Source organism: Leuresthes tenuis, unplaced genomic scaffold, assembly GCF_036924035.1.
Source record: "Leuresthes tenuis unplaced genomic scaffold, fLeuTen1.0.hap1 SCAF_6, whole genome shotgun sequence".
NCBI classification, from domain to species: Eukaryota; Metazoa; Chordata; class Actinopteri; order Atheriniformes; family Atherinopsidae; genus Leuresthes; species Leuresthes tenuis.
In genome coordinates this window covers 14,711,707-14,737,897 of record NW_027325360.1, presented here as the reverse complement: position 1 = coordinate 14,737,897, position 26,191 = coordinate 14,711,707, and the positions used below count along the sequence as shown (strand labels likewise).

The 26,191-nt window shown below is 39.0% G+C and overlaps 1 protein-coding gene across 2 annotated transcripts in view; it reads left to right on the top strand.

Annotated features, from left to right (window-relative positions):
• grid2 (glutamate receptor, ionotropic, delta 2) overlaps window positions 1-26,191 on the top strand; it is a 456,461-nt gene that overhangs the window by 424,142 nt on the left and 6,128 nt on the right. For both annotated transcript variants that reach the window (XM_072387763.1, XM_072387764.1), the window contains exon 15: window positions 18,204-18,444. In XM_072387763.1, coding sequence (XP_072243864.1) covers window positions 18,204-18,444 — 241 coding nt within the window. The remainder of the gene's footprint in view (window positions 1-18,203; window positions 18,445-26,191) is intronic.

Here is a 26,191-nt window from a genome sequence, read left to right as displayed (position 1 = left end):
GGGGATCGATTGATTGGTACAGCTCTGTGCATCTGACAACAGAGCAGTGTGCATGTAAAGCTCGCTCCATGGCTTTTGCTTGGCAGTGATGTCTAATCTGGCTGCAGATCTAAAAGATTTACTCAAAGATAAAATTGCACACCTTAGTTCCAAATAAAATGAAAGGATTATTTTATGTCACTTTATAGCAGTCGTTACTATAGAATAAGTTGGTAGTTACTATATATAAAAATTGATGAAGCAGAAGAAAGATTACTTTTTCATGATATAGTCCATATATCAATACCAATATCTATAGTTGACTTTACTTATGACAGACAGGAATTCAAGCTGAACTTTTTTTAACTTTAATAATAGCAAATACTTTAGCATATTACATTATCAAGCAGTCAGTCATTGTTTCTATAGGCAGCAGAAAGTGCAGACTGCTATCATTGAGCCTTCGTATATTGCTGAGGGGAAATGATGTGGAACTAGCCTTAGAGTTATTAAGGGCATCATATCAGAGAGGCTGAGGCATCAACAGAAATGAGATGGGCACAATATTGTTCTCATCAATAGACTGCTATACTGAACAGTATAAATCTCATCTACTTAAAGGGGAAACCATAAACAGTAATGCACAGTGCACAGTAGAGTGAACTGTGTTAGATGGCAAAAATCTGCTGGAGCCAGCGGAAAGACTTACATAAGCCCCCAACATCTGCTGAGGTGGCCCACCCCTACTCTGATGTCAGAGCATGTGTTTGTGTCTGCTCTAAGTGTCTGACATTACAATTACGTTTTTCACTCTTTGGAAATTTCATGACATGACATGACAGACAAAAATAATAACTATAGCCCCAGGCTTTTCTATCTTTATCTTAGAAAAATACATTCTGATTCAAGATCTGTGGAATGCTTGTGATTACATCACAGCATTTTGTCAGATATGATGCACTCCCAGGGTTTGTGTCTTTTGTGTAAATGTTCAAATTGACTGCAATGAAGTACTAAGAGAGGCGTTCTGCACGTATCAGTGCTGTACCATCAGAGATAATTTATTCTCTTCTTTAATTCATCTACCCATCACTTCTCTTAATGATGTAGACTATTTATAGTCTCAGGGGAATGGGTTGAAGCTGACTCCAGCTGCTCCAGGTCAGCTTGGAGATATAATCCTTCCAACAAGTCCTGGGTAAGCCTGGAGGCATCCTTCCAGCTATCAGTACTTGGTAAACCTCTACCAGAACGCACTTAGCTGTAGGAACCACTTTAAATGGCTCGATGTGGAGGAATTGCAGGTTTACCGTGAGCCTTTACTTTGTTTTCTTCTTTTTGAAATCAATTGTGTTTGCATTAAAGATACAGGCTGCAAATAGGAGGTTTAACAGTTTTTTTACATGTAAACATCAACTTACGAAAAACACACCATCACTTTCAGACCTACACATCTGCCTGCATTTATCTCTACAGAAATACTAAGAAAAAAGAGATCCAGGGTGACAATTTATTTTCAACATACATACACACACATACACACTCACATATCTGTAGCAGAGCTGAAAAAGCCTCTCACTGAAAGAACAAGTAAGCATCACAAAACTATGTTCTTTGGTGGGTAATCCACAGCACTACTCACTATTTTCATATTTCTGGGAGTACGCCCTGCCATCTGTAAAGAAATTCAGTAGCTACAGTTTAGGACTGTGATCTTAATAACATTACCCATAACGATAGGTGGAGGCAATGATGTAGACAGACTACTTAATTCAGAGCACAACCTTACGGTTCAGCTCGTTCTCTTAACTAAAGTTGATCTTGTGGCCCCTATTACCATCACTTCCGAACAAGGCCTCAAGATATCTAAACTTCCTCCACCTGGGAAAGATTCCCTTCAAGGCACATAGAATCGTAGCCTCAGATTTGGTGGTGCTTATTCACATTCCAACAGAATTGCTCAAGTAAGCACATGCTAGACGCTCTCGAGTGATTGTGCAGGAAGGACAACATCATTTGCATAAAGCAGAAATTGTGACCTCTCAGTTGTGACCTGGTGAACCTAAAAATGTTCAACTCTGTTGACAATCCATATTTTTCCCACTCTATACTACCACAACACAAAAAAAACGTGCATTTCAGTAGAGCTCATTGCGTTGATGTCACAGGTAATTACTGAATGTATAGCATAGGGAATACACTGTGATATTGATTTGATATCCACACAGAAGTCACTTAGAAAGAAAACACATAGAAGTTTCTCATTTAAAAAAAGAAATACAAATACTCTACATACTATATTATCTGGACTCAATTACTGATTCTTTGCAAGAGTGAATTTAGTTTCTGTGCAGTTTCAAATAGATATAATTTGTGTCCCTTTTGCAAGAAACATTGATGCCAAAGGAAATGTCAGTTCATTAATTCTTATAGAAAAATTTGCAAGGATAGAAAAACTATACAGTATGATAAAAAAAAAACCTAAAAGCAGAGTGATTTAGATCATAACAGTAATCAATGTAAATATGAATAGTGAGTGATTGACTGGTGTAGCTGAGGAGAGACAGCAACGTCTGAGGAGTATTTACTTTTTATGTGTGTGTGTTCTGCATACTTGAGGAGTGTTTACTATCTGCAGGCCCCTGGAGGTAAAATGAGAGATGAAAAAAGAATTTATTTGCTCTGACACTATGAAGAAAAAGAGAGCAGAAGTAGACAGCCTCCAACAACTTCATCGTTTTAAACCACTTTGTTTGTTATGAAGAAGCCATTGCCCGAGTTCAAGTGCAATACCACTTGGAGTCTGTGTTTCTGTTCGTGTGAGTGTGCGAATCTGCCAGCATTTGTCAGGATTGTGGAACAAATAATGTGGAAGTGTGTACATGCTTGTGTTTGTGTGTGTGCCACTGTTCTGTGATTGATGGAGACAGCCTGCAGATTTTCCAGAGTCAGAAAACAGAACAATAAAGGGCTTGTCCACTAATTTAAACTGACAGCTACTGACAAGTTGTTTTGAAGTGCTGAAGGGGCAAGATTAAAAAGAGAAAAAACAGGCATACATTATTTTTGTGTCTGCTTGTCTACAGGCACTGATATAAAAATATGAAACAGAAGATCTAATCCATCGCAGATGGACACCTTGAGGGTGTTGCAGGCCAGACATTTTATGGTGCATGCACAACATAGTCATGTTTAAAATTTCAACTGCAAGATTGATGAGCTGCCTCTGTGAGTGTGATTATGGTCAGGAAGTTAGCATTTGAATCTTTTGGGGCATCGTGAGTGCAGCAAATTCAGTAAAAGTGGCTTGAATGCCCAACAGAAGAAATTAATGCATGCTTTGACTATAGCATGAATGGCATTGTTATGATATCAGCGTCATGCAGCTTTGCTTTTGTTAAAAAACTACTTCTTTTGTCGAGGCTCATGTGAGTTGAGAAGAGGGTGTCATGTTTGAATTTGGCCATGGTTTCAAAGATTTATTGTTGTTTTATTACCTGTCTGTAGGCAAGCGTTCATCGGTTGCCTGAGGGCTGATAGCTGAATGCTTCCACAATAGAGCCACGGTCGGCTGTATTTCTGCTGGGACCATGGCAGAGCGTGTTGTGTGGCACGCTTGAGGGGTCAAATGACGATTACTGCAGTGACAAAAGTCTGTCACAAACATAGATAAATCACACCTCCGAGACTATGAATTTCATTGCAGTGGTGAGCAAGCATCAGAGGTTTGCTTTACTCTGTAGAAACTATATTAGACTCTAAGACTGTGGAATGTAATATCCTGACACAGCTTGTATGAAACTGGAGATTAGAAATATCTCGGGGCCTTATTTGGACAGGAAAAACCTGACATAAAGTGCTATTTTTGCAGAAACGGGTGCAAAAACACCAAAAAGGGCTTTTTAAAACTTCACAGGGTATCATTTTGTTCTAATCCAGTTATCAAATTTGACAGAGGAGGCGCAAATGTGTTATTATTATTAGTAGTATTATGTGTTAGTATTAACATGTATATTTGCTTTTCTGTCCACTCCAAATATCTCTGCCCATAGGCTTCATTTTAACCTTAAATCAAATAATTCCTGCACTCTTCTGTGGCCATAGCTCACTCATGCATTTAATTAATATCCTATTCAGACCATGAATTGAAGCCCAACCTCAGCAAGGGGGTTGTCACTAATATGAAAATAGTACTTGACTAAAAGTTTTTTATTAAAGTGCTCAGAGTTCCGATGAATAATCAGTAAACTGTATATGACTCATAAACAGTTTGCTTGTGATGCTTTCAGTGGCCTGGAAAGCTTTTATAGCACAGACACTTGTGACAATAAAATTGTCAGCAACAGTTAAAGAACTCCGGATGAACTTCTCAACGTTGGGTTATTGCAGACCTTGAGGTAAAATATAATAGATTGGTTTGTGAAGTTTGTCTTTGAAAATGCATATGCTAGAAATAAGGTAAATCACGTCAGTCAAGGACACATATAAATGTCTTCAATAGCTGCCTTTGTCCATGTAGGTCTTTGATTTTAATTTCAGCTGTAGGGCTGTAAACAGTGGCTGTCTGTAGAATAGGGTTTGGGGTATAACACCTTGTCATGTACTGTTAATTCTCTCTCATTGCTACCTCAAGCTTTTCAAACGATGGGAGTGGAGCCACTGGTGAAACCAGTTAAGAGCTGTCAATCGCATACATTTAAATAAACTAGTCCATTGTGACATCATATGTGAGGTTCCAAATCAGGCATGTTGCCTTGAGGTAGCTGCACACTGTGCAGTTAGAACCATCTTATAAGTTCACTGGAAGGCATTTAATGAGCTTGGCTACAACATAATCTTTGATTAGTACAGACAGTACAATGAGGACACATTATGAGTTGTAGTTGTCTGACAATTACCTCCTCACCGTCTTCCATAAGGCAACAAGAGTCTTCAAAACAGGTAAAAGTTATGTTAAATGTTCATTTATCCATTCCATTAGTCATTTATATTTATTTCTCATTGTTTTCTGAATGTAAAACTGTAATTATTCATTATAAAATGTATTTTTTGTTAATATCTTTGGTTGTCTTGAGTTGATTAATTGGATTTACATTATTTCTTATGGGAAATATTGCTTCAGTTTTTGTGTATTCGGTTTTCGTGAGACTTCTTTTGAACGAATTAATCACAAAAAACTGAGGTTCCACTGTATACAGTTTTTGGGAACACATTATTGTGTTTCACAAACACATCTAAAATCACAAATAGAAGAAGTTTAAATAAACATCTAGATGAATTTGGCAGGAATTAGATCTTCGTGGAAAAAAGAAAGAGCTGTTAAACACAAATAACTACTCATCCCACGCTACACTATAAGACTATCTTGTGTAGAATATGGACAAGTAGAAAAAACCTTAGACACATCACCTAAATGAAAAGAAACATTATTTAAAGCAGAAAGCAACAAGTTCAACAGCTTTTTTAAGTTCATATATGAACATATATGAACTTGGAAAACATTTCAACTTTACTTTACTGTTAGTCCTACCTGCCATGGAATTTAAAGTTTGTTCATTCAAAGTTTTTGCTTTTTTCAATATATATTCTCAGAATGTTTAACAGCCATTGGTTTGTTGTTAAGAGAAGCAGCAGGAAACTGATAAAAAGAAATCAAGGATATAAGCAATATACATGGGGATCAATAAGTCAATAACCCATGCTTTGCATGTTAAAGTATGTCATAAGAGTCGGAGGCAGTTGCACTCGGGTGCACAGTAAAAATGATTCACTCAGTCCACCAGAGTGGCAACACTGATGTGAATGTCACTGCAAAGAGCAGCATAATGGAACATTATTCTCTATAAAAAAAATAATTGGTGTCTTAGAACTGTATTAGAAAAACAGAAACTTTTACAAAGAAATGTTTCATATAAATCCCTTGTGAGAAAAGTGACTTTTAGCTTTACTTGCTGTTTGCTTTTTGTTGCCCCATGGAGCAAGCAAGATATCGACTTGAGAATTGACTTTTTTTCTAGACTGCCCCTATGTCTTTCACTTTCTTATTGATTTATTTATTGTATGAGCCATTCTTATGTTCTTCTAACTCAGAGCCACATTTTTGTTATGAGCCATACAACAATAATGGAGTGTTTGCCAGAGCACAAATGCAGAAATGACTGTGATTAATTTAGTTTTAGATCTGCTTGTTATTGTTCAGCTTCTTTGGATCACATCTATACCCTCAGCTCAGACATATTTGACTTGATCAAGGCTTCTGCCAAAGAAGCTGAAATCAAAATGCAAGTAATTTCATTCCCCACCCCTCCCTTCCTATTATGAATACACAGCTTGAGCGCAAGTGAAGCTGGAGGCCTTGAAGCCATCAGTTTTTTTCAGTTCATGAAAATCACTGTCCAAGGAGATAAATTCTGTTTTTTTCCCATGTGTGCACTTGTGTTTATGAATGGAACAATGTCATTGTTCAGCATATATTTGTAGGTATGTGTATGTGTCCTAATATATTCATAATGTCATGTGTCAATCTACTCTTCCTCTCTGTCTTTGTCTGAGCTCTCTCACAGTAAAACTGTCTTTCTTCTACTAATTCATCACGGTCAAACTCAGCCCACACACTTTCATTCAATAAATCTTTATTAATGACGCTGATATCTCTCTCTCTCGCTCTCCGTAATTCTAATTCTGCCTCTCTCTTGCTGTCTGAATGTGTTAATGATGGTTAATGGCTGTTTTACTTCAGTGTTTATCTTAGTTCAGCTTGATAATCTATTCTAATTCACCAACACATTGTGGCTTAATGATGTTTAATTGAAAACTTTGTTGACAAAGTGTATGACATTGAACCCTGTGTGCATTAATTGGAATAATTAAGCTTTACAAAGTTTACTTGAGGGACCAAAGACCCCAGAGTAAATAACTTCTCCATGCGTTACTCCGGCTTGACTATTATGACACTTTTAATTGAACGGGCAAGTGTTTCACGGTAAGATAGTCTCGTGTTTTACGGTTTACTCCCTATATGTTGCCTTGGTGAAGCTTCTGTGTTTAAATTATCTTTGATTCCTGAGGTTACCCACGCTATTTGTGTTTCCATGCCTTAACAAAGCTTTCCCAACACACCTGCTGGTCCGCATTTGTGGATCTGAAACAACATTTCTCCCTTTAAGCTACATTAAACAATTGTGACAAGGGAAGAGTCATGCAATGCAGGACTCCTCACTCAGATCAGATTTCTTTAATGGGCTTTACTGGACTAGTTGATAGTTAAGTGAGTAGATGATGAATCAATGACCCAAATCCTAAAGTTAGAGTTTAAAACATTTTCTTCAAGATAAGAATATTATGTGAAAATACAGTATGTACCCTGCAAATGAATGATTATTAGGGCTTTAGCTGTTCACTATTGTTAGGAAATTCTGGGTGATATAAATCTCAACGCTTAATGAATGTTCTCAATTCTTAAATGTCACCCTAAGTTGCAGCAGACTGTGTAAAATACCTCAGAAAGATTTATCAGACTCTGTTAACGGTTTTACTGTGCAGCTACGTCTTCACAAATAAGACTGCCTTGGAAAAATCATCAGAAGAAAACCTCTCCTTCATCCTCACTGCAAAATTCACTGTTTGAGTGTGAAAAAAAGAGAAAAAAAAAAAAAATCATCTAAAAAAGCCTGATGCTTTTTAAAAACAAGTCCTGTGGACTGATGAAGTTAAAATAGAACTTTCTGGCTGCAGTGACATCAACTTTGTTTGTAACTGTGTTTAAAAAACACTTCTCCAACTGCACATGGATGAATGGATCAATAGGTTGTGTTTGCTGGCAGTGTCACATTTTAGTGACTGTGGGAAGAAATGACGTTAAACTCAGATAAACTAGATTCTGGAAACAGATGTCGAGGCGTCTTTAAAGAAAAAGAGGAAGATAGAAGTAAGATGTCTTTAGCAACAGAATAAAACATCTCGAATTGTGTTGTGGGCTACCTCAAGAGATGCAGGCTGATGATTTTGTCATGACCCTTGCAATCCCCCAAACTGAATGCCATCAAAATTGATGGATAAACCTCAAAAAGATCAGTGCACGCAAAAAGGCCAAAAGATTCTAACTGCGCTACAGGCTGGATGAAAAAAGCCCAGATGTGAGCTGAGAGGCTTTTGGCATCAAAAAGCATTTATACGCTGTGATACTTGCCAAGTCAAACTTTTGCCCCTGTTTTTTTTCTTCTTTTTAAATGATTTTTTATTGAATCTTTCAAAGATAGGAATAAAAAAGTGATCTGCCTGGAAATTTAACAGAAAAGTCTCATTGTTAGTTGTGTGCCTTCTGGAAATGAGGCGATATATTTGCAATCCAATATTTGGTTTAAACCTATGATAAGTAAGTATTTGTCATCATGGTGATGACATGTTAACCGTGTCATGACTCTCAGAAGATTGGGTCAGGCATGACATATTGGAGTGTTAAGTGTTGATCAGTCTTCTCTGATCTTTCAAATTTGTCGAGGACACTTAAATGTTCTGGCTGTTTTGATTAAATATGCTTTAATCCATCTTAAGAATTCAGCAAATCTCCTCAATATCCAGACTGCAGTTAGAATTGGAAAGATCAATGGCAAGGCCTCTTTGGTTCTCTATTCAAGTTTGACACCCCAAAATAAATCAAACTCAAGCATGCACCACCAATGCCGGAATGATATTTCTTCTGTCTGAGATGACTGACACGAGAATTCTGTGGTTGAATGAACAGACTTACCAAAGACAGTGGAGTATAGATGTGTGGCTGCAGGTCACTGTGCTTCAGTCTCCTTTTTGCTCATCTTTCTTTTCTTCTTCCTTGACTAAAACACAGCAAATAAAGTGGTGTGTGTGCACTTTGCTGATAAGGTTGATGCTACTGAGAGTATCTGTTCCTAATTAACTTGCAAAAGTGATTAAGTGATTTGGACAAAAAGGCAAAAAACAAATGTATCACAGACCAGTGTTTAGTTCTTCCTAGGCCTGATATATTTTGAGAAGCTCGCCTCGTTCCTTTACATAGTAAAACATGATATTATGTAATGATAGTAATCTGAACTTTGAGTCCCCCGGCCTCTACAGGCAGGTCAACAATAAGGCTCAGTTGACCTTTATGCTGGCTTAATTACAGCATTTAAGAATACTTTAGAGTTGTTTCCTGAGAGGGGTGCTTGATCTAAACTCCCAGGGGGAAGGCTGACCTCACTAATCAGTACGTCACTCTTACCTATCCAGAGAAACTGAAATACTGACAGCAGAGTTTTCACCTTGAAAAACTTACTGTAGTCTGTGTCTCACAGATAATTTCAGTGCACTTACAGTCAAGGCATACACTTGTACTCTGACAGCAACATTTCTGAGCCAGCTCTCATCAGAACGACTTTTTAATAGTTTATCATGTGAACATTATATCCTCCATCTTGATTTTCTGAAGGGGTAACTCGAGTGATGCAGCTAGAGACCTATGATGCTGCCAGCCGAGTGTTAAGCAAGTAAGTGAGCTGTCAGCCCAGTGTTGTTCTCATTTAAGGAGCTGACAGTCAGAGCTCTTCTCAGCGCAACAAACCTATTTCACCATAACATGTCCGTCTTGCATTCTTCTTCTCTACCCCTTCTCTGCTCATTTTATTTGACATCTTTTCCTCTTTTCACTAATCATACCCATTGTTGCTCCTCCTTTCTTCATCCTATCCAACTCTCTCATTTTATCCTGCCTCACCTAGTCTCTTACGTTTGCTCTTCCTTTCCACCTTTATATAAGTTTATTGTTGTTTGTTGCCATCCATTCACCCTCAAGACACTGCCAGGAGTCCCCCCCCCTCACTTCTTCATTCTCACTTATTTTCCAACCCCCTTGTTTCTACCTCTATCCTTACGTCCTCTCTCCACATCTCATTTCAACATAAACTCCATGTTTCCCTGTCTCCAATTTAAAATTGTGTTTACTAGTTGTGGAAGAATATCTGTACACACATTTTACTCCAACACGATGTGCAATACCTTGACACTGCTTACAGAAACGGTTCAGTCCATCTTGCCAGTTCTGAAATGCATTATATATATATTCATCTAACCCACACTTCTCTGCATTTTAACTGACTATAGTTGTAGTAAAGAAAAGCGGAGCTTGGGATTTCACCTGAATTTATAAGGGCTTTATGGATGAGACTGGGGAAGACTGCAGAATCAACACAATATATGGAGTTATAGTGCATTTAAAAAGGCCAGTAAGTGAGATTTTTATCGTCCCGTAGCAGAAAATAGGCTTAATATATCTGGAAGAGGTTGAAAGCTGAGCTAATCAATACTAGTGACTCAACAATCACTTTGCCAGGTGCTGAGATAACTGCCTTTCAAAACTCACTTTGTAGCTTGTAATCTCAGTTTGGAACAGCCTCATCATCCATTTAAAATAGAAGGACATTACCCATACTTCAGCACAAAAGATCGGTTTTCACTCAAGAGGGGTTTATGATTTATAACATCACGAGGAGCTCATCACTCAGATGTACTGTGTGGTAATATTGACTTTAATGCCAGTGATTTACCTTTAAGGAGTAAAAATAGTGTGTTTGTTCATATGTGCACACATAAGTGGGTAAGTAGTGGCTCAACCATCAAAACAACACATCTAACTTTAGCCAACAGCAGCACACAAACAAATGGTTGATGCCATACTGACTATGGTCAGTTCTAATGTATCATCTTTGGCTTTTGAATGGTGATGTCTGGTCCATAAACAGCTAAATGGCTTCACTACTACCATCTACTTTCAAACTTATCCTTACAAAGAAAAAGAAACGATGCCTCATGTCATAAGAAAAAGACCTACAATTAAAAAGAAAGCTGTGTTTGTCCAATGATTAGTCCCCACCACAGTGGTATAACACGGGGAAAATGCTTGTCTTCTTATGAAATTTGTGTCCACACTACTTATGTGTTGCTATACCTACATTTTTATAGTGATCCAGGGTCACTTTCTCTCACTCCATCTGTGAGTGATCTGCATTGTTTTGCTCAGCCTTCTTTCATCTTAAACATGTTCCTTTTGAGCCCATCTTTCTTCTGCCTCCTGGTCCTTTATGCAAATTACTATGGTGTTCCTTTTTTTTCACTTTGAATCAACTAATAATGTGTGATCATCCCACCATCAAGGCTGCTGCCTTAGGGTTACCATGGTAACATCTAGTCCACTCGCAGCAACTGAGGCAGTGACAGTATAGCATACAACAGTTACCCCCCCCCCCCCCCCCCCCATACGACAGGCAACCCTCGCTCATTTGCTTAAACAGTCAGTGGGAGTGTGAAAGTCATTATAGAGCAACCCAGTTAAAGTCGATGATCTTAAAGCAATGTGATAGCTTCTTACACACACCATGTTAATGCACACTTGCTGCACACCAGCTGTTTCACCCTCCGTAGATGCACACATTATCATGTCGCACCCTTACATGCCGACTATATCCATGTGCTGTTATAAATGGCATCACACAGACAGTACAGTCATGGTGTACATGTGCACACATAAGACAGCTGTCACACACAAAAAGGCCATATGGGCCATTTAGACACACATTATTGTTCTGTGATTACATTTCATCAACACACTGCTCTAAGTCGTGCTGCTGACATTAGCACTGAAACTATCACATATATTTCAGTTGACCATGAAGCATTAAGATAGGTGCCACTTATACCTGTACTGCATGCCCTCTGACTAAAAAGATGAAAAGAAGATGCTACTTTTGGTGATTAAACTGATGCATTTTATGATACCTATGCCAGCAATGTGTTGAGCGATGCATCCATGTTAAAACAAAAGAAGAAAATAACAACAGACCTTGAGGGAAGAGAAAGAAAATGTCTTAAAATCTAAGAAAAGCAACACGCTACTCTTTCAAATCCATTTATTCAGCTACTTAATAAGATAAAAGTGGGAAAAGCATGTGGTAAAAGGACGACTGAAGTACCCAATGATTTATTATGAGTTCATTAATCAGATTGTAAAATAATGCAGCCTTCATGAGAAGTCAATGGCCACACATGACACACACATCTACTCACTCACATAGTTTAATCACTCATAGCTCTCATTACAGTTTGTCATTTTTTCTCATGAGCAGAATTCCTAATCTGCGAGTAGATCAGTGCACGATGCTAACTACAGTGTGTTGCGTTTACTCCAAAGATTTTTGCGTTTGTGTTGATTTTTTTTTCCGAGGGAAGGTAGTTTTCTTTGGTGTGTCGGCAGCAGCCAAATTACGGAGCGAGACAGATGGTGTACTACAGGAACCCTTTGACTCAACCTATGTTTTTGTCAGGCGGCTTACAGTGGCCTTTCATCCTGCCTGTCAGCCATGGGACAGAGATAAATGGAAAACTGTGGAAACTGCTTTTGTGTGTTAAAAAATGAACATATCCGTACACACTTTCTCGGACGAAGCTATTCACATAGTTCTGGAAAATTTTGCATATGAATACTTGGTTCTGTGAGAGAATTAGTGCATAAGTTAACAAGACTCCCTTCTAACCTTGCTGCAATTACATGTGTGGAGTCAGAGTGGCGTTTTTTACTATTGAATTAAATAATCCTCGATAACGGGGGGCACCATCCGTCTAACAAAAAGGAAAATCTTTAACATTTTAAATCAGTCTCACAGTGCGAACTGTTCGTTTGAACTGACCAAAATTACATAAAGAAGCATTCAACAACAACTTATATATATATTAACTGTTTATTGAAAGATGTAAACAAAAGCATGAACCTTAAAGTACGAACGGGAGAAATGCGGGGACTGTGTGTGGCAGTATAGGGAACACCTTTTGGTTTGGGAAAGGGGCAAGAGAATGGAGAAATGTTCCAGAATTTCTAAAATTGGGTCTTTATTTTAGTCACTATTTATGGTAAAGACTAACTAACTTTGGAGTCATTTATCATTTTTAACAGTGAATTCTCTCAGCACCACTGTACCACCCAAAAAGAAGAAGATTTCAGGCCTTTTATTGGCTTGCACTTAGCCCAGTTTGTGGGCTGTGAACACACCACACTCTGGTGGTGTTCCGATTCGATCTGACATGCCGCAGGCTTAGGCTCAACTTTCACCCATTAACATGCCTGAAAACGTTATGGGGTTCACCTGGGAGTGTAAAGTAGAAGTTTTAATTTGAGAGTTAAGAGTTTGACAAAACAAAGAAAACTCCATTTCTCCATTCTTTTTCAAGAGTTGAGCATCCTGTTTCTCGGAAAAAGACAGAATCAAACGTCATATCACATTATCAACGTGTTTGTCATTTCTGTCCTCTTTCCTTCAAGTGTGCAACAATTATAGAGTCAAATCATTGTACAGTAGATTTGTTGTGTTTGTAGGCAGGATAAAGACAGATTAACATCAGAGAGATGAATATGTGTGTGTACAGGCATGTTCTTGTCAGTGCATGTAAGCGTTAGGATTTGATTTAAGAGTTCATCACAGAAGCAGCCTTTGCATAACTCTGATAGGCCAATTAGTGCAGAATGATAGATGATGAGCTCTTCGGGCAGACAGGGTCGTCACAGAGGGCTGAGAGAAAGCACTCTGTCCTGAATCTCAAATCTGTGCTGCTCTGTCCTCTCTCAAAGGCACGTGCAGCATAGCCACATCCTGATAATTCCTTCGATGAAATTCTCTGTATGGAGTTCTTGTTTTCAGGTTTTGGTCTTAAGTCCATCTCAAGCAAAAAGTTACTAACCTTTTAAATATGCCTGTAAGGTGTTTTTGTGTGTTACAAAGCACATCGTGTGCAAAATCACCCATCAATGCTATGGCTGAGAATCTTTGATTTGAATCTTCAGAGCACAGGTTAGCCTATACCCTAAGTTCAAACAGCCCAGAAACTTGTATTGTTTTCAGGAACCAATCCTGACTATTTGCTGGTTGGGGCTCAACAGGTCATTTGCGTGTGCCACGAAGAAACAAGATGCCAGCAAGCCATAAGGAGAAGCTAGCAGAAGCCAGGTGAAGACAGTGGAAGCAAGATGGAGCAAGGTAGAGCAAGGAGCAAAGCTCTTAGCCCGCTGAGCAAGCCCAGAGTGGGTCAAGAAGCTAGTTGACTTAAGCATGACCAAAAGCTCGGGAGCCTCAAGCTCAGCCTAGAAGTAGCTGCAAGGTTGCTTGGCAATAAGCTTCGGAACATGTCAAACTAGATCTCAGGCAAAATAGCCAGGATCTCCGGAGCTAGCCAAGTCAGCTATTCTCATACTTCCACATGCATGCTATGTTGTATAATTTAGCTTGCTCCTCTTGAGAATCAATCTAGTTCAAACATTCACAGTTAAACTACCCCAATATCAGAAGTGTTCAACAGCACATTGTTTGCAAGGAAGGCTAGTCTCAGCTGCAGAGGTGTGGGCAGGCTAGTTTGCGTATTCATATTACCCATTCATTTAGTGATGAAAAAAGGTGAAGAGTCGGTGCCAAGCCATCTTAAGACCATGATAGATTTTTGTTTGTCTGTTTGTTTTTGTGCAGAAGCTTTGAAATGTGTTTATTGGTGAACACAGATGATTTTTTTAAGGAAATTCATAACTGCCAGAGCAGGGCTTCAAGCCTGACAGTCTTTTGATTCATTGTTCATTTATAGATAAAGTCAGGAACACATTAAAACCACTTGTGGTTTCCTATGCAATATTTGGTGTTTTCAATGAAGTGACAGTGCTTGTGAAAAAGAAATGTCAAGTACCCCTTTTAGTTTAAATGATAAAAATGATTCCCCTCAAATGTCAACAGTAAACATCTTTCTGGACTCTGGCCACAAAGGCATTTATCGTCTACAGAATCTGTACAGAAAATGCCTCTGCTAATTAGCACGCCTTAAGTGCCACACAAAATCTTTTTGACCTGACGTTGCTGACACCTTAGAACAGTCAACTCATGAGTGCAGATAATAGACAGCTCCTTCACACATGAGGCATGGCTATACTTTTGAAAGACATGACAAGACATGAACTCTGACAAGGAATCTTTACAAGACTGCCGAATTTCAAACAAGGAATGATTAAATATTTTGACAAAAAACAGTGCTGGCTGCTTTGTAGGTAGGATCGCTCTTACTCCTAGCTTGTGTGTAATACGCCTTTCTCTGAAGCTGTCTGTCAGAGCACAGGCTCCTTTTCTGCGTGTGAGGTAGCTGTTGCCACAGTGACGGATAAAAAGGTCAGTACTGTGAAAAAAAGCACGGTATTTCTTTTAGGGTGGGGGTGTTTTAACTTTCACAAACAGCGATTTTTTCTGTGACCAAAAACAAGCTGCTAAGGATGATCAAATGTTTTAAGCAAATGAATTGCTTGGCACTGAATCATACCTAACGGGTGTCAATGTTATTTCGCTAAAGAGAAATTTGTGGGTATTTTTAAAAATATTGACCCAAAAAAATCATGAAAGGGAGTGAATTTGAACATCTGAGTGTTACTTGGGGTTCTTATGTCATGTTTGATGCTTGTATCAGAAAGTTGGCTGAGGTCGCTCAAACAGATCGGATCATGTATATCTCTCTAAAATGATCAAGTGTATACTAAGCATGTCACACTCTTGTCAAGCATGTTCTTCTGTGTCGTTTCAATGGCTAAGCCTTGTTGTTATCAGTTTTCAAGCTTTCATTGACATTATTCAAACAAACTTTAGAAGTAATGGATCTGAAATCAATTTCAAGTTATCCCAAAAAAGGAATTTTACATCTTAGCTCTTGCATTCATAAAACAATGCTTGATTAGATAAAAGGCTCTACCCCAAATCGTGTTAATGCAAAAATATAGGACTGACGCACTGATGTAATGAGACACATAAAATCAAATCCATGCTGTAAACTGCAGTAATAACTGGTCCAGATCATTACAAAACCAGAGTATCAGTATATGTACCCAATTTGACTGAATAACTTTTAAACACCCTAACCTTTCCACTTTAAAGACACACTCTCCCTCACTGCCCATCGTCGCTTTGAGCCAGCCTCTGTTCAGGCAGTACATTTTGAAAACGTATAAAAGTACTTTGACAGTACAACTGTCCACTGAGGAAAATATTCAATTGAGTATAATTTCAACAGTTTTTTTCTAAATTTTAAGAACATAATTAAAATACATTTTTCCTGTAATTATGTAAGCAATGCCCAGCTTCCAAAGAGTTTTGATGATTTATTTGATTTATACTTGACACCCAATATTCAGTAGCAGTCAGATTACTCCGCTGCTTCAGGACCAGGAAGCATGAATTACGCTTAAATAGATGACAATTCCAAGTTATTAGTTTGAGGTGAGAAGTCTCGTGGTTTCCAGGTTTGAGACCCAACTGGTTCAAGTCAAAACCACGTGCCTATCCTTAGTCTCATGCTGGGAATCATCGTCACGCTGGGTTTTATTCATGCTGTCCTTTGAGTCAGCTGTGCTGCAGCTGCTAATGCACGGAGATGTGATCAGTCCCTGGTGCATTGTAGAGGTGTAGGTAATGGTGATTCTCTTGAGTGGTCTCTCCTCAAAACAAGCTTCTACGTTGTTGTTCTGCTCCTCGTCTTTTAGTACTTTTTTCCCTGAGTGGAGATTGATCCAGGGGCATGCATAGTCAATGTCCTCAGTCTGCGTGCTTACACATATCTGAGCTGCTGACAGTCGGCCGCTGAGGGACACTGGATTATCGAGGACTGTTGCAGATGACGAAATGTGTGACACACAGGCCTTGCAGATGAGCAAATGCAGAAACCTTGAATTTCCTTTAAGTCCACATTGAGATACAGACTGTTTTGTTTTTATTTTCTGCCCTGGTTTTATCATTCATTAACCCTATCATTATATATTACATTTTAAAAGTCTAACTTTAAATTGAGGGAAAAGATAAACTTAAGCAAGAACTCCGTAATATATTAAATCAGTGGCTTCTCTTAATGAGTGTATAGTTACAACCACGGCATAACTAGGCTAACATTGCTGTTTATCTCTATTTTTTTTTTGGTGGAAAGTCTTGTCTTTTGGCAAATCTGCATGTACTTGAGCCGAAATAATGGGCACGATCTCTTATTAGATTAACTTTCTATACATGCTGTTCCCCAGACCCATAAACCCAGGAAGTGAATGGAGCATGTCCCTGGATGAGTATGAGATGGTTATAGAGTGACGTGCTTAAGCTGTTAAGTTGACTCACATCAGAATGATCCATGTTTTCCCATTTATTGTGGATGAATGAATTAGCGGCTGTGTTTATTTGCATATTGCGATTGATTCATGTTTGCACCACTTGAGGATAATTTAACATAATTTGTAGGCACTGTCAGTCATGTTACTACTGAAATTGCGGGAGAACCTTGGTCACATGAAGTTCTGCAGATGATTATGAAAGTGTGCATCCTTATGCAGGATTATTTGCATCTATTTGTTTTTCTGTGTTAGCATACGTGTGTCTGTAAGGTTGGTTTACGCCTTCTCCCTGGTTGTGAGTGTTTCTCTTTTTCTTTGCCCCTCTCTGCTCCATGCCAGATCACCTGTTAAGTATCTGTTAGCTTGTCTCTCTGTGTGTCTGCAGCTCTCTTCTAAACCAAAACGAACGACCCAGTTAAATAATAAGCTGAAGGCTAACAGAGGGACCCCATCAACCTCTGAGCTGTGTTCTCTCTGAGGCTATCAATCGTACGACTAAATCTAGGCTGCATAATGACATTGTGGCAGTGTGTTCATGCTGTGCTGCAAAACATATTAATGTTAGCCATAATGAGTTTGACAGCCCAATATGGTTGTCATGGATCACAGCAAATCTTAACTGGCAAACACTGCCCTCAAGTGGTAAAGAGGACTTAGAACAGCTGCAGTAAAAGCTGCAGTGTTTGCTTTTGTGCAATTGATTTGTGCAGATAATTTATTGTCCATGGCTCTTTTGAACGGGGAAGAATCTCTTTGACACTGTAATCATTGAAATGGCAGTCAGATACAGTCAATTACAATGAATTGCCCTTACTTTGGATGCTGCTTCTTTCCTGTTGCTCATTCATCTGTGTATTCACCTACATCTACAGGTGCTCTATGTGTTTCTCTTTTCCATTGATCTGAAGTTTTTTAAGTTGTCTGATCTGAATAAGGATATGATGTGCAGGCTCAGAGTTTAGTGCTCTTTCAATTGTGTGTGTTCGAAATTTAGATGCTCACTGTACATGGCTTTCTGTTTACATGCCTCTGTCTCTTATCTATATCCCAGAATCCTGGAACTCCAGCAGAATGGTGACATGGACATACTAAAACTAAAGTGGTGGCCCAAGGACAGTCCCTGTGATCTCTACAGCTCCGTTCAGACACGACAGCGTGGCAATGCTCTTGATATCCACAGCTTTGCTGGTGTTTTCTGTGTCCTGGCAGCTGGTGTGGTGCTCTCCTGCCTCATCGCTATGGTGGAAAGCTGGTGGTCACGGCGGAAGGGATCTAGAGTCCCCTCCAAAGAGGTAGGGGGATGGATGGGATGGAATAATGATGTTACAGAAAGTGGCAAGAAGAAAATATACAATAGTTAAAAGGGAATCTAGGCAATTAGAAAATAGTGGGATTGATGTCTTAGGTCAAGGTCTTAATGGGGCAAATTTAACTTTGCATCAGAAATAGAAGTCTTTGTTGTAAAAAATGTTAGACACTGACAGTGTACGAATCTGTTAAAAATAACTCTTATATTCAGCATCACTTCTCATTCACTAAATTTGCACTGAAGCAGCACCAACAGTTTGCCTTCATCCACAATCAGGATCTCAACTGAACAGGCATCTTAGAAAGCATCCTGTCATGTTATCCATTTTAATTGTTTGTGCTATTAGACTTGACATCCAGTGATCAAAATGATTAACCTAAGAGACTGTCTTTCATAAACAAACTGAAGGTGAGTGTAAAGTGAATTAAGCAGCATATTAGAGATTGGTAATCTTTCACTCGTATGTTAGTCCGTTTTAATACTGGTTACAAGACTGTCAGTAACATGAAGTGTAATACAATAATCATATCAATCACGCACATATGCACATCATACACAAATAGAGAGGTTAGGTTATATAACCCCATCCTCAGCTTGGATCATTTAGTGGTATTGTTCTATAATTACTCCATTAAAACTTGCAAGTGATTATTTTTTTGACGCTGTATTGCATTCAAATTCCAGCTCTTTTGGGTTCCATGCAAAATCTCACATACTTTAATGTTTTATTAATGCTGTTGTTAAGTTCTTGATTAATTATGAAAGTGTCAACAGAGTAATCAACAACCTAATCCTTCCGTTTTGTCTTTTTTTTTCTAAAAAGAGCACACTTGGAACATTAAAAGCGGAACACAAAAAAACAGCCTGAGGGCCTATTGAAGGGCCGCAGACCGGCAGTCAGAAGGCAGTCAGAAGCACTGGCTCACAGTGTTCACCATGGATGTTTATATCCATCTTCACCCCAAAGCAGTGGCAGCACTCCACTTTGTAAATTAGCAGCAGCACCATGTGAAATATCCAATCAAGCTATATGCTGATGATCACCTCAGCAGGGAGATCATTTAAGGCAATCAAAATTACTTCTAGCATCTTCCTTTGGTAGGAAACCTGCTGTCTTCTGTGATGCAGGAGGGTGCTTTTGCTACATCATAGATGAGACAGGTAGCATCTTCAAAGAAAAACCCAAATGGCAGCTTGTTTAGTTGTTCTTTTGTTTATGGATCACACATGCACAAAAGTCTCTCATCGGTCAGAATCATAATTTGATCTCTGCTCGTCAGTGGCTGACAGTGATTTGAAGCAGCTTCCACGTCCTCTTCCCACACCTACCCTCCCCATATCCTCCACTGCCCACTGCTATGTTTACCAAAACACAAAGGGAGAAAGTGTTCAAATAACAACTTTGATCAATACTGTGAAATTGTAGCAAAGTGTAGCAAATTTGTTATGCAAAACATGCCGGCGATGACCTGAGAGAAATATAATTATGTGTGAAATAATATTTTCACTTTTGGTTTGGAGTTAATCATTTATACGTCGGTAACAAATTAGACTGGGGCATGAAGCAGCACAGATTAATTTTTTTTTTTTTTTTTTTACAGAAAATGTTTCTGCCATCAGGTAAATTACTTTCGCTTCAAACAATTGCTTTTTCCCTTCTAAGGAAGCTACTTGATAAAGTTTGGTCAAGGTTAAGTTGTGGATAATGGGTTAAGAGAATTAATGAGGAACAGTTTCCTCACCTATTAGTGAACCACTGATCCTTTTGAAATAACACTGTCAATCAGAGGAGAGGTGTTCTGAATGGTCTAACATGCTGTTTTATGGATATGTATTATGTTATCACCGAGGGAGGAAGAATATTAGTCATAACACTAATTTGGATTATTTGAGCATCTCCTTATAATTTTGTCTACCAGAAAGAACAACAAGAAGTCTGTCCCATCTCATATTGTATAATGATTTAAAGGAACAAGAAGAATTAATTAGAAAAATGACAAGATGAGAAATGAAAATGTGACTATACTCACAGGGTTTTAGTGACAGATCAGGTTACTTTCATAATAAAAGACCAATGGTACAAGTCATCTAGTGATTAATGTAGAGGAAAACGCTTCAGCATGAAAACTTGTTCTTTATTAATGGTACATTGGTTACAAATTATAAAATGAGTAGGCTCCTGCGTGACTTCAAAGTCATTGTACTGCTACATGGCGATAATTTCTCAATTCCTCCTCTCCAGTGATGGTGCTCATGTGACTTGAGGGAACCTTTGACATAAAGTGCAGAAACAGCAAAAATGACATTTGTTTGGTATTGCTGGCAAATGGGTGCTTTGTCACTTGAATGATTTGTTTCATAAGCTGTGATCACATAAGCTGTGATCACTTTAGTGTGCTCAGGACTGTGTGACAAACCACTTGGAAGTTTCTCATAGCTTTGTTTACTGCAGTACATTGCGTAACCTGGAACTGCTCAGAACAGCAGGGGACGATTAGTTGCCATTAGTACACGTCATCCAGGTTGATTGTTTATTGATTCATTCAAACGTTAAATGTTGTTTCCCTTCCATGTCAATTCTTCTCTTTTTAGAAGCAGAACCTCTTAAAGTGTAATGCTTTGCTCTTGTTATGAGGAGATTTGGGCACATCTGTAATTGTAGAAACAATTGCTGTAATTTCAGTCCTCTTGTTTAAGCATGTCAGAGGCTTTATGTCAAACTGAATACAAGCTGCAGTGAGAATAGTGCATGTCCAGCATCAGGCTGACTGTAGTCATATACAGTGTTGGTAATAACGGCGTTAGAGTATAACAGTGTTACTAATGGCATTATTTTTTTCAGTAACAACTAATCTAATTAATTACTTTTTCCCATCGTTGCAACGCTGTTGCCGTTACTGAGAATGTGAAGTGGCGCGTTACTACAATTTGGTTGAATGAAGCGCAAAGTGTCAGGTTTTGGCCACACATCAGCTGCCTGAAGAGAGCAGGGGTGGGGATGATGACGCCGCTGCAAATGCGATGATGATTGGCTGGGTGGACGGATCGTGCCCCGCTCACGCTGTCTCACCGCACGCTCTGACTGCCAAACACAACAAGACAGAGACAATGGCGACGAGCCAGGGAAATTCAAAGGTAGCACCCTCAAAGTACTACTTCTCGATCATTGAAATTAAAGGCAAGAATGTTTCTGGAACATGCACGCTATGCCAAGGAAAAAAGACTTTATCCACGTCTGCCTCAAGCAACTCGAATCTTACGAAGCAGCTCACATCAACACAAGCTAACACGGCAGGCTGCGATCTATTGAGTTCAAATAAATACCAAATATTCTAAAATACTGTATATAGTGTTTTTATTCCTCAATCAGTTAATATAACCATATTTGACATTAAAGATGTCATAGAACGTAATCGCGTATAAAACATGAAAAATAACGTCACAGTTACTTTGCTGAGTATACAACTGAGTTACTAACTCAATTACTTTTTGGGAGAAGTAATTTGTAACTGTAACTAAGTACTTCTTCAAAGTAAGATGACCAACACTGGTCATATATTGGTAAATCAAGTTGAATATATTAGATATTTACTAAGCATGCTGTCATCATGTTGGGATCCTACCGAATGGAAGTGAGGCAGAGTTCTGCTCCATTTCTTAGTTGATTCAGTGCCTAAGTTTTGCAACTTGATTGGAGACAGTTATCAGTTTTGAGGCACTGGTTCCACAACCAATGGTAAACAAAAGTCCATTGTTTGTACTAATATCTGAATATGGGGCTTCAAGAATATAGTTTGTAACAGTGTAGAAACTAGCATCCAGCTAAGTGCCCATGTTTCCGTGTTTACTTTTTTTTTTTCTCTTCACACATACCAGCTATATACCCCCTGCCTCCAACCCCCTGCTTAGTTAGCAGCTTTAATCTGTCATTCAGACCGGTAGTCATGTCTGCCTCTGAGCAGCCACAAAGACGCCGAACCCTCAGTTGAACCCAAAGTCGTGTTAAGCACAGTGTGGTTCAGCTGCAACACAAACAAACACACCTGCCCCCTGCTATCTTCATTAGCTAGAGAAGCAGCCAGCGGAATCAACCCCAGACTGAGCGCAGGAGTGGAGCATCATCAGTGAATAGGAGGGACAGCAGGGATTTAAATGCTGGTAGTCTTTAATTCTCTTTGTAGTTCTTGTTCAAGGTTTTTCACGTGAAGGCATCAAGCTGTTAAAGGAAGGGAAATCACTGTTATTGGTTTAGGAGCGACATATGGATACACGTTCGATATTACTATTCCTTTAGAAATCTTTTAATGGTGGAGGGATGTGATCCTAAAGTTATTGTTTTTTATTATTATTATTATTATCATTATCATTGCAATAATCACTGGAGCATTACAAATGTACTGCTAAGTTAAGATTACAGCGCATCCGTGCCTCCATGGTGAAAATGAAGTCTGCTCAGTCAGCTGTGATTTTTTGATGGCAGACCCCAGACCCTCCATCCTATCAGAGCACCAATTGATTACTTTTGGTAAATATCAAGGTTTGTGCAGTGCAACCACTGAGCCAAGTGCTTGTCAGATCATCGATCAGCGTCTAAAAAAGCTCACACCTGCGTTCACACCTACACCTTTCCCACACCTGAATCGGCCAGGCTTCATCAGACAAAACAAGAATCTAACGAGCACGGCCATTCTGCACAGTAACTGGCCAGCTTACGGTAAGCCTAAAGGTGTGTCACTGTAGATTTCAGTGTAATACACTCTTTTTCTTTACAACATGATGACACGTGTTGTCAAGTCAAAATGACACCGAAGATTTAGCCTTAAAAGGCAGCTTGATAAGTTCTTACTTCACAGAAGTTTACTCATTTCCTTGAGATACTATTTCTTCTTTCTGCTAAAAATAGCCCTGTCATAGAATACGGTAGTGAATGCCATACTCTGATCTCAAATCACCATCTGTGCAGAATATTTTAAAATGAGTAACCAGCTGCAAAGATAGTTTCAAAGAACAGAACAGCAGAGAGTCAAGCTGGGACCACTGCAGCATGTCCTGACTCAGTGGAGGGAAGAAGGCAAATTTAAGTCAACTTCAAAGCAACTAATTAGATAAATTGCGTATGCCGCAATTTATCGACAGGGGAAATCTCTGCCTCCATATGCAATTTGGCCGTGGTCATGGCCAGTGGAGTAAGTCTAGTTGTGTTTAAAGTCGTCTGGCATCCTAAAGTTAATAAAGTGAAGCAAACCATAAAGCTTGTAATTAACTCTACTAGACGCTTAGCTCTGTCAGTTTGAATTAAGAACTCGGTGTCATCCATATTACTGTCACGGCAAACGTTGGAACCACTTGAGACCATTATGCTGAGCCATGAGAATGAGGCTCTCTGTGCAGTTTTTACAAGCTGTGCATAGAATAGGAAAGCTGGGAGCCCACAACTGAAAAAAAGCATTTAAAATTGATGCACAGGCACCCGAAATATGCTTTGGGTGTGCAGGAGGACTGCTTCAAGTTACTTGGTCCCTTAAGACATACAGTATATAGACTGTCTATAAAGAGAATGTAATTTCAGCCATATGAAACAAGTCTGATGTACACTGAATATATTTACATTTAGTACATTTCCATTGTTTTTTTTAACAAGATATTTAGGTTATGTAGAAGCAAATATGCTTACAGTGTTAATGACTTCTAAACAATCAAAGAGATATCTTTATTTATCCTTCTTGAAGAGGACAATGATTCCTCAAATATGGCCGCTTTTACAGCAACACTCACTTAAGAGTTTGACCTCTCACTTGCATGCTTATGCCTCATTACCGCCTTATATTTAGCCCACCTCATTTATCGTGTCAAGCTTGCCTCAAAATAATACACTTACAGATACACCATGTCACGAGGCCCATTAATGCAATCTTATTTCTTTACTCAGTTTTCTGTAAAGATGCTTCGTGAGTTGGGTCAGTTTTCCATTCATGCTCATCCCTTCCCTTCCAGCCACAATCAAAAATGAGACTGCGTTACTCTCAATGACACGTACACAATCTATGATGGATGTGACTCAGTTTTAATCAGTAATCACTGGTGCAAACCATTCTAAATGCCTACTGTCATCCATTAAATTGCTTGGACCAAGCTACTCCGCCACTTGCCTCTTACATGTACCCATACATGCTCCCTGCTTACATGACAACCCACAATCCTCTGTGTGAACTCTAATACTGTGAAGCCTGTTTGTGTCTCTGTGTTTCTTCTATATTTACTAAAACATGCATAATAACATTCTGTATATGTCTGAACATGCCTTGACATTCATGCTCTATGCTGCAATGCTGTGTTAACTGCTTTTGACTGTGGGCTACATGTCAATGTTTGTGTTTGTGCTGTGGTTCTGTGTTGTGAATTGGCTGCCATTGTTATCTTTGAGTCTGCCTCTTGGTGTAAACAGTTTGCTTATGAGTATTTCTATCGGGCTTACACGCTCACAAGCACAAATACACATGCACAGTTGACTAATGATAAGAATTGAATCGCACTTGAGCACATTTCACAAGGACATTATGCAAAGCCGCCAAAAGGGATATGCGTGTTAACAGCCTCCCTGTAAGTCATTCCTGATAATTTGGTATCTTTAATAGTCTTTCTCTTACATAAAATGTATCCTGAATTTTATTTTTAATTTAATACGTACTGTGCATAGCCATTTTACACGTTTTGTTTCTTTTTCCTCTGTATTACTGCACTTTTACTGTTCTCAGAAGCATCTGAACTTATAATAGAAGGGGGGAGGTGTACTTGTAAGGACAGTACTGTATAGCTGATGAAAAATTCATAAAGGGTACTCTTAATGCGCTGGATGAGCGATTTCCAGATGAGTGTCTGAAGCCCATTTCATTCATAATTGGGTGGCTATATTGCTTTACCCACTTTATATTCTCAACTAGAGGTTTGCATGAAAGAGTTCTGTCAGTGGATTTATTCACATCCTCAAAAGCCCAAAACTGAAAGTAAGTTTAGTTATTATTATCATTGTCAGAACTCTTCCATAATGGTAACATCTGTGGTTTTGACCGTGTCTGATATACCATAAAGTCCATGTAGATTTAGAATGTGGAGAGCTGGCACTTCTTCTGTATCAGATTCTTACAACACACACAAAACAACTGACTTGTGACATCTCAACGTTTGGATGGAAATCGTCGGCTCCTCTCATTCTAACTCTACATAATGATCTTTGTCACTGTGGCTCAAAGCTCTCATATTGCTTGTTTGTTTTGTTTTTGTAGATAAGTACTCTGTGTTGAGGGGTGTAGCGGGCGAGGGGGAGAGAGCAATTCAAAATGGCATTTAAACATCTCCCCTTTCCAGGTATATAACGACTGTGTGAATGTCCTTCTGAGGACACAACACAGAGTGACCTGCTTGACAGTGTGTGCTGACTGACTGCCATGTCTTTCTTCTCACTCACCCCCCACCCATCTGTTTCTTCTATTTACTTCTCTCCTCCACCCTACCATCTTTCAATCTGCCTGATCTTGTCTGTCTGTCATACCCTTTCCGTCTCCACCCGTCTGCTGTTTGTCTGCCTGTGGCCTGTGCGTCGGTTTGGCTTTTTTTTTTGGAACTGTTTTAATCTTCTCACTCCACCCGCATGCACGCACACATATGAATGAATTACTCCACCTTTCTCTCCACATCACCTGTCTCTTTCTGTCTCCCTCCTCTCAACCCCT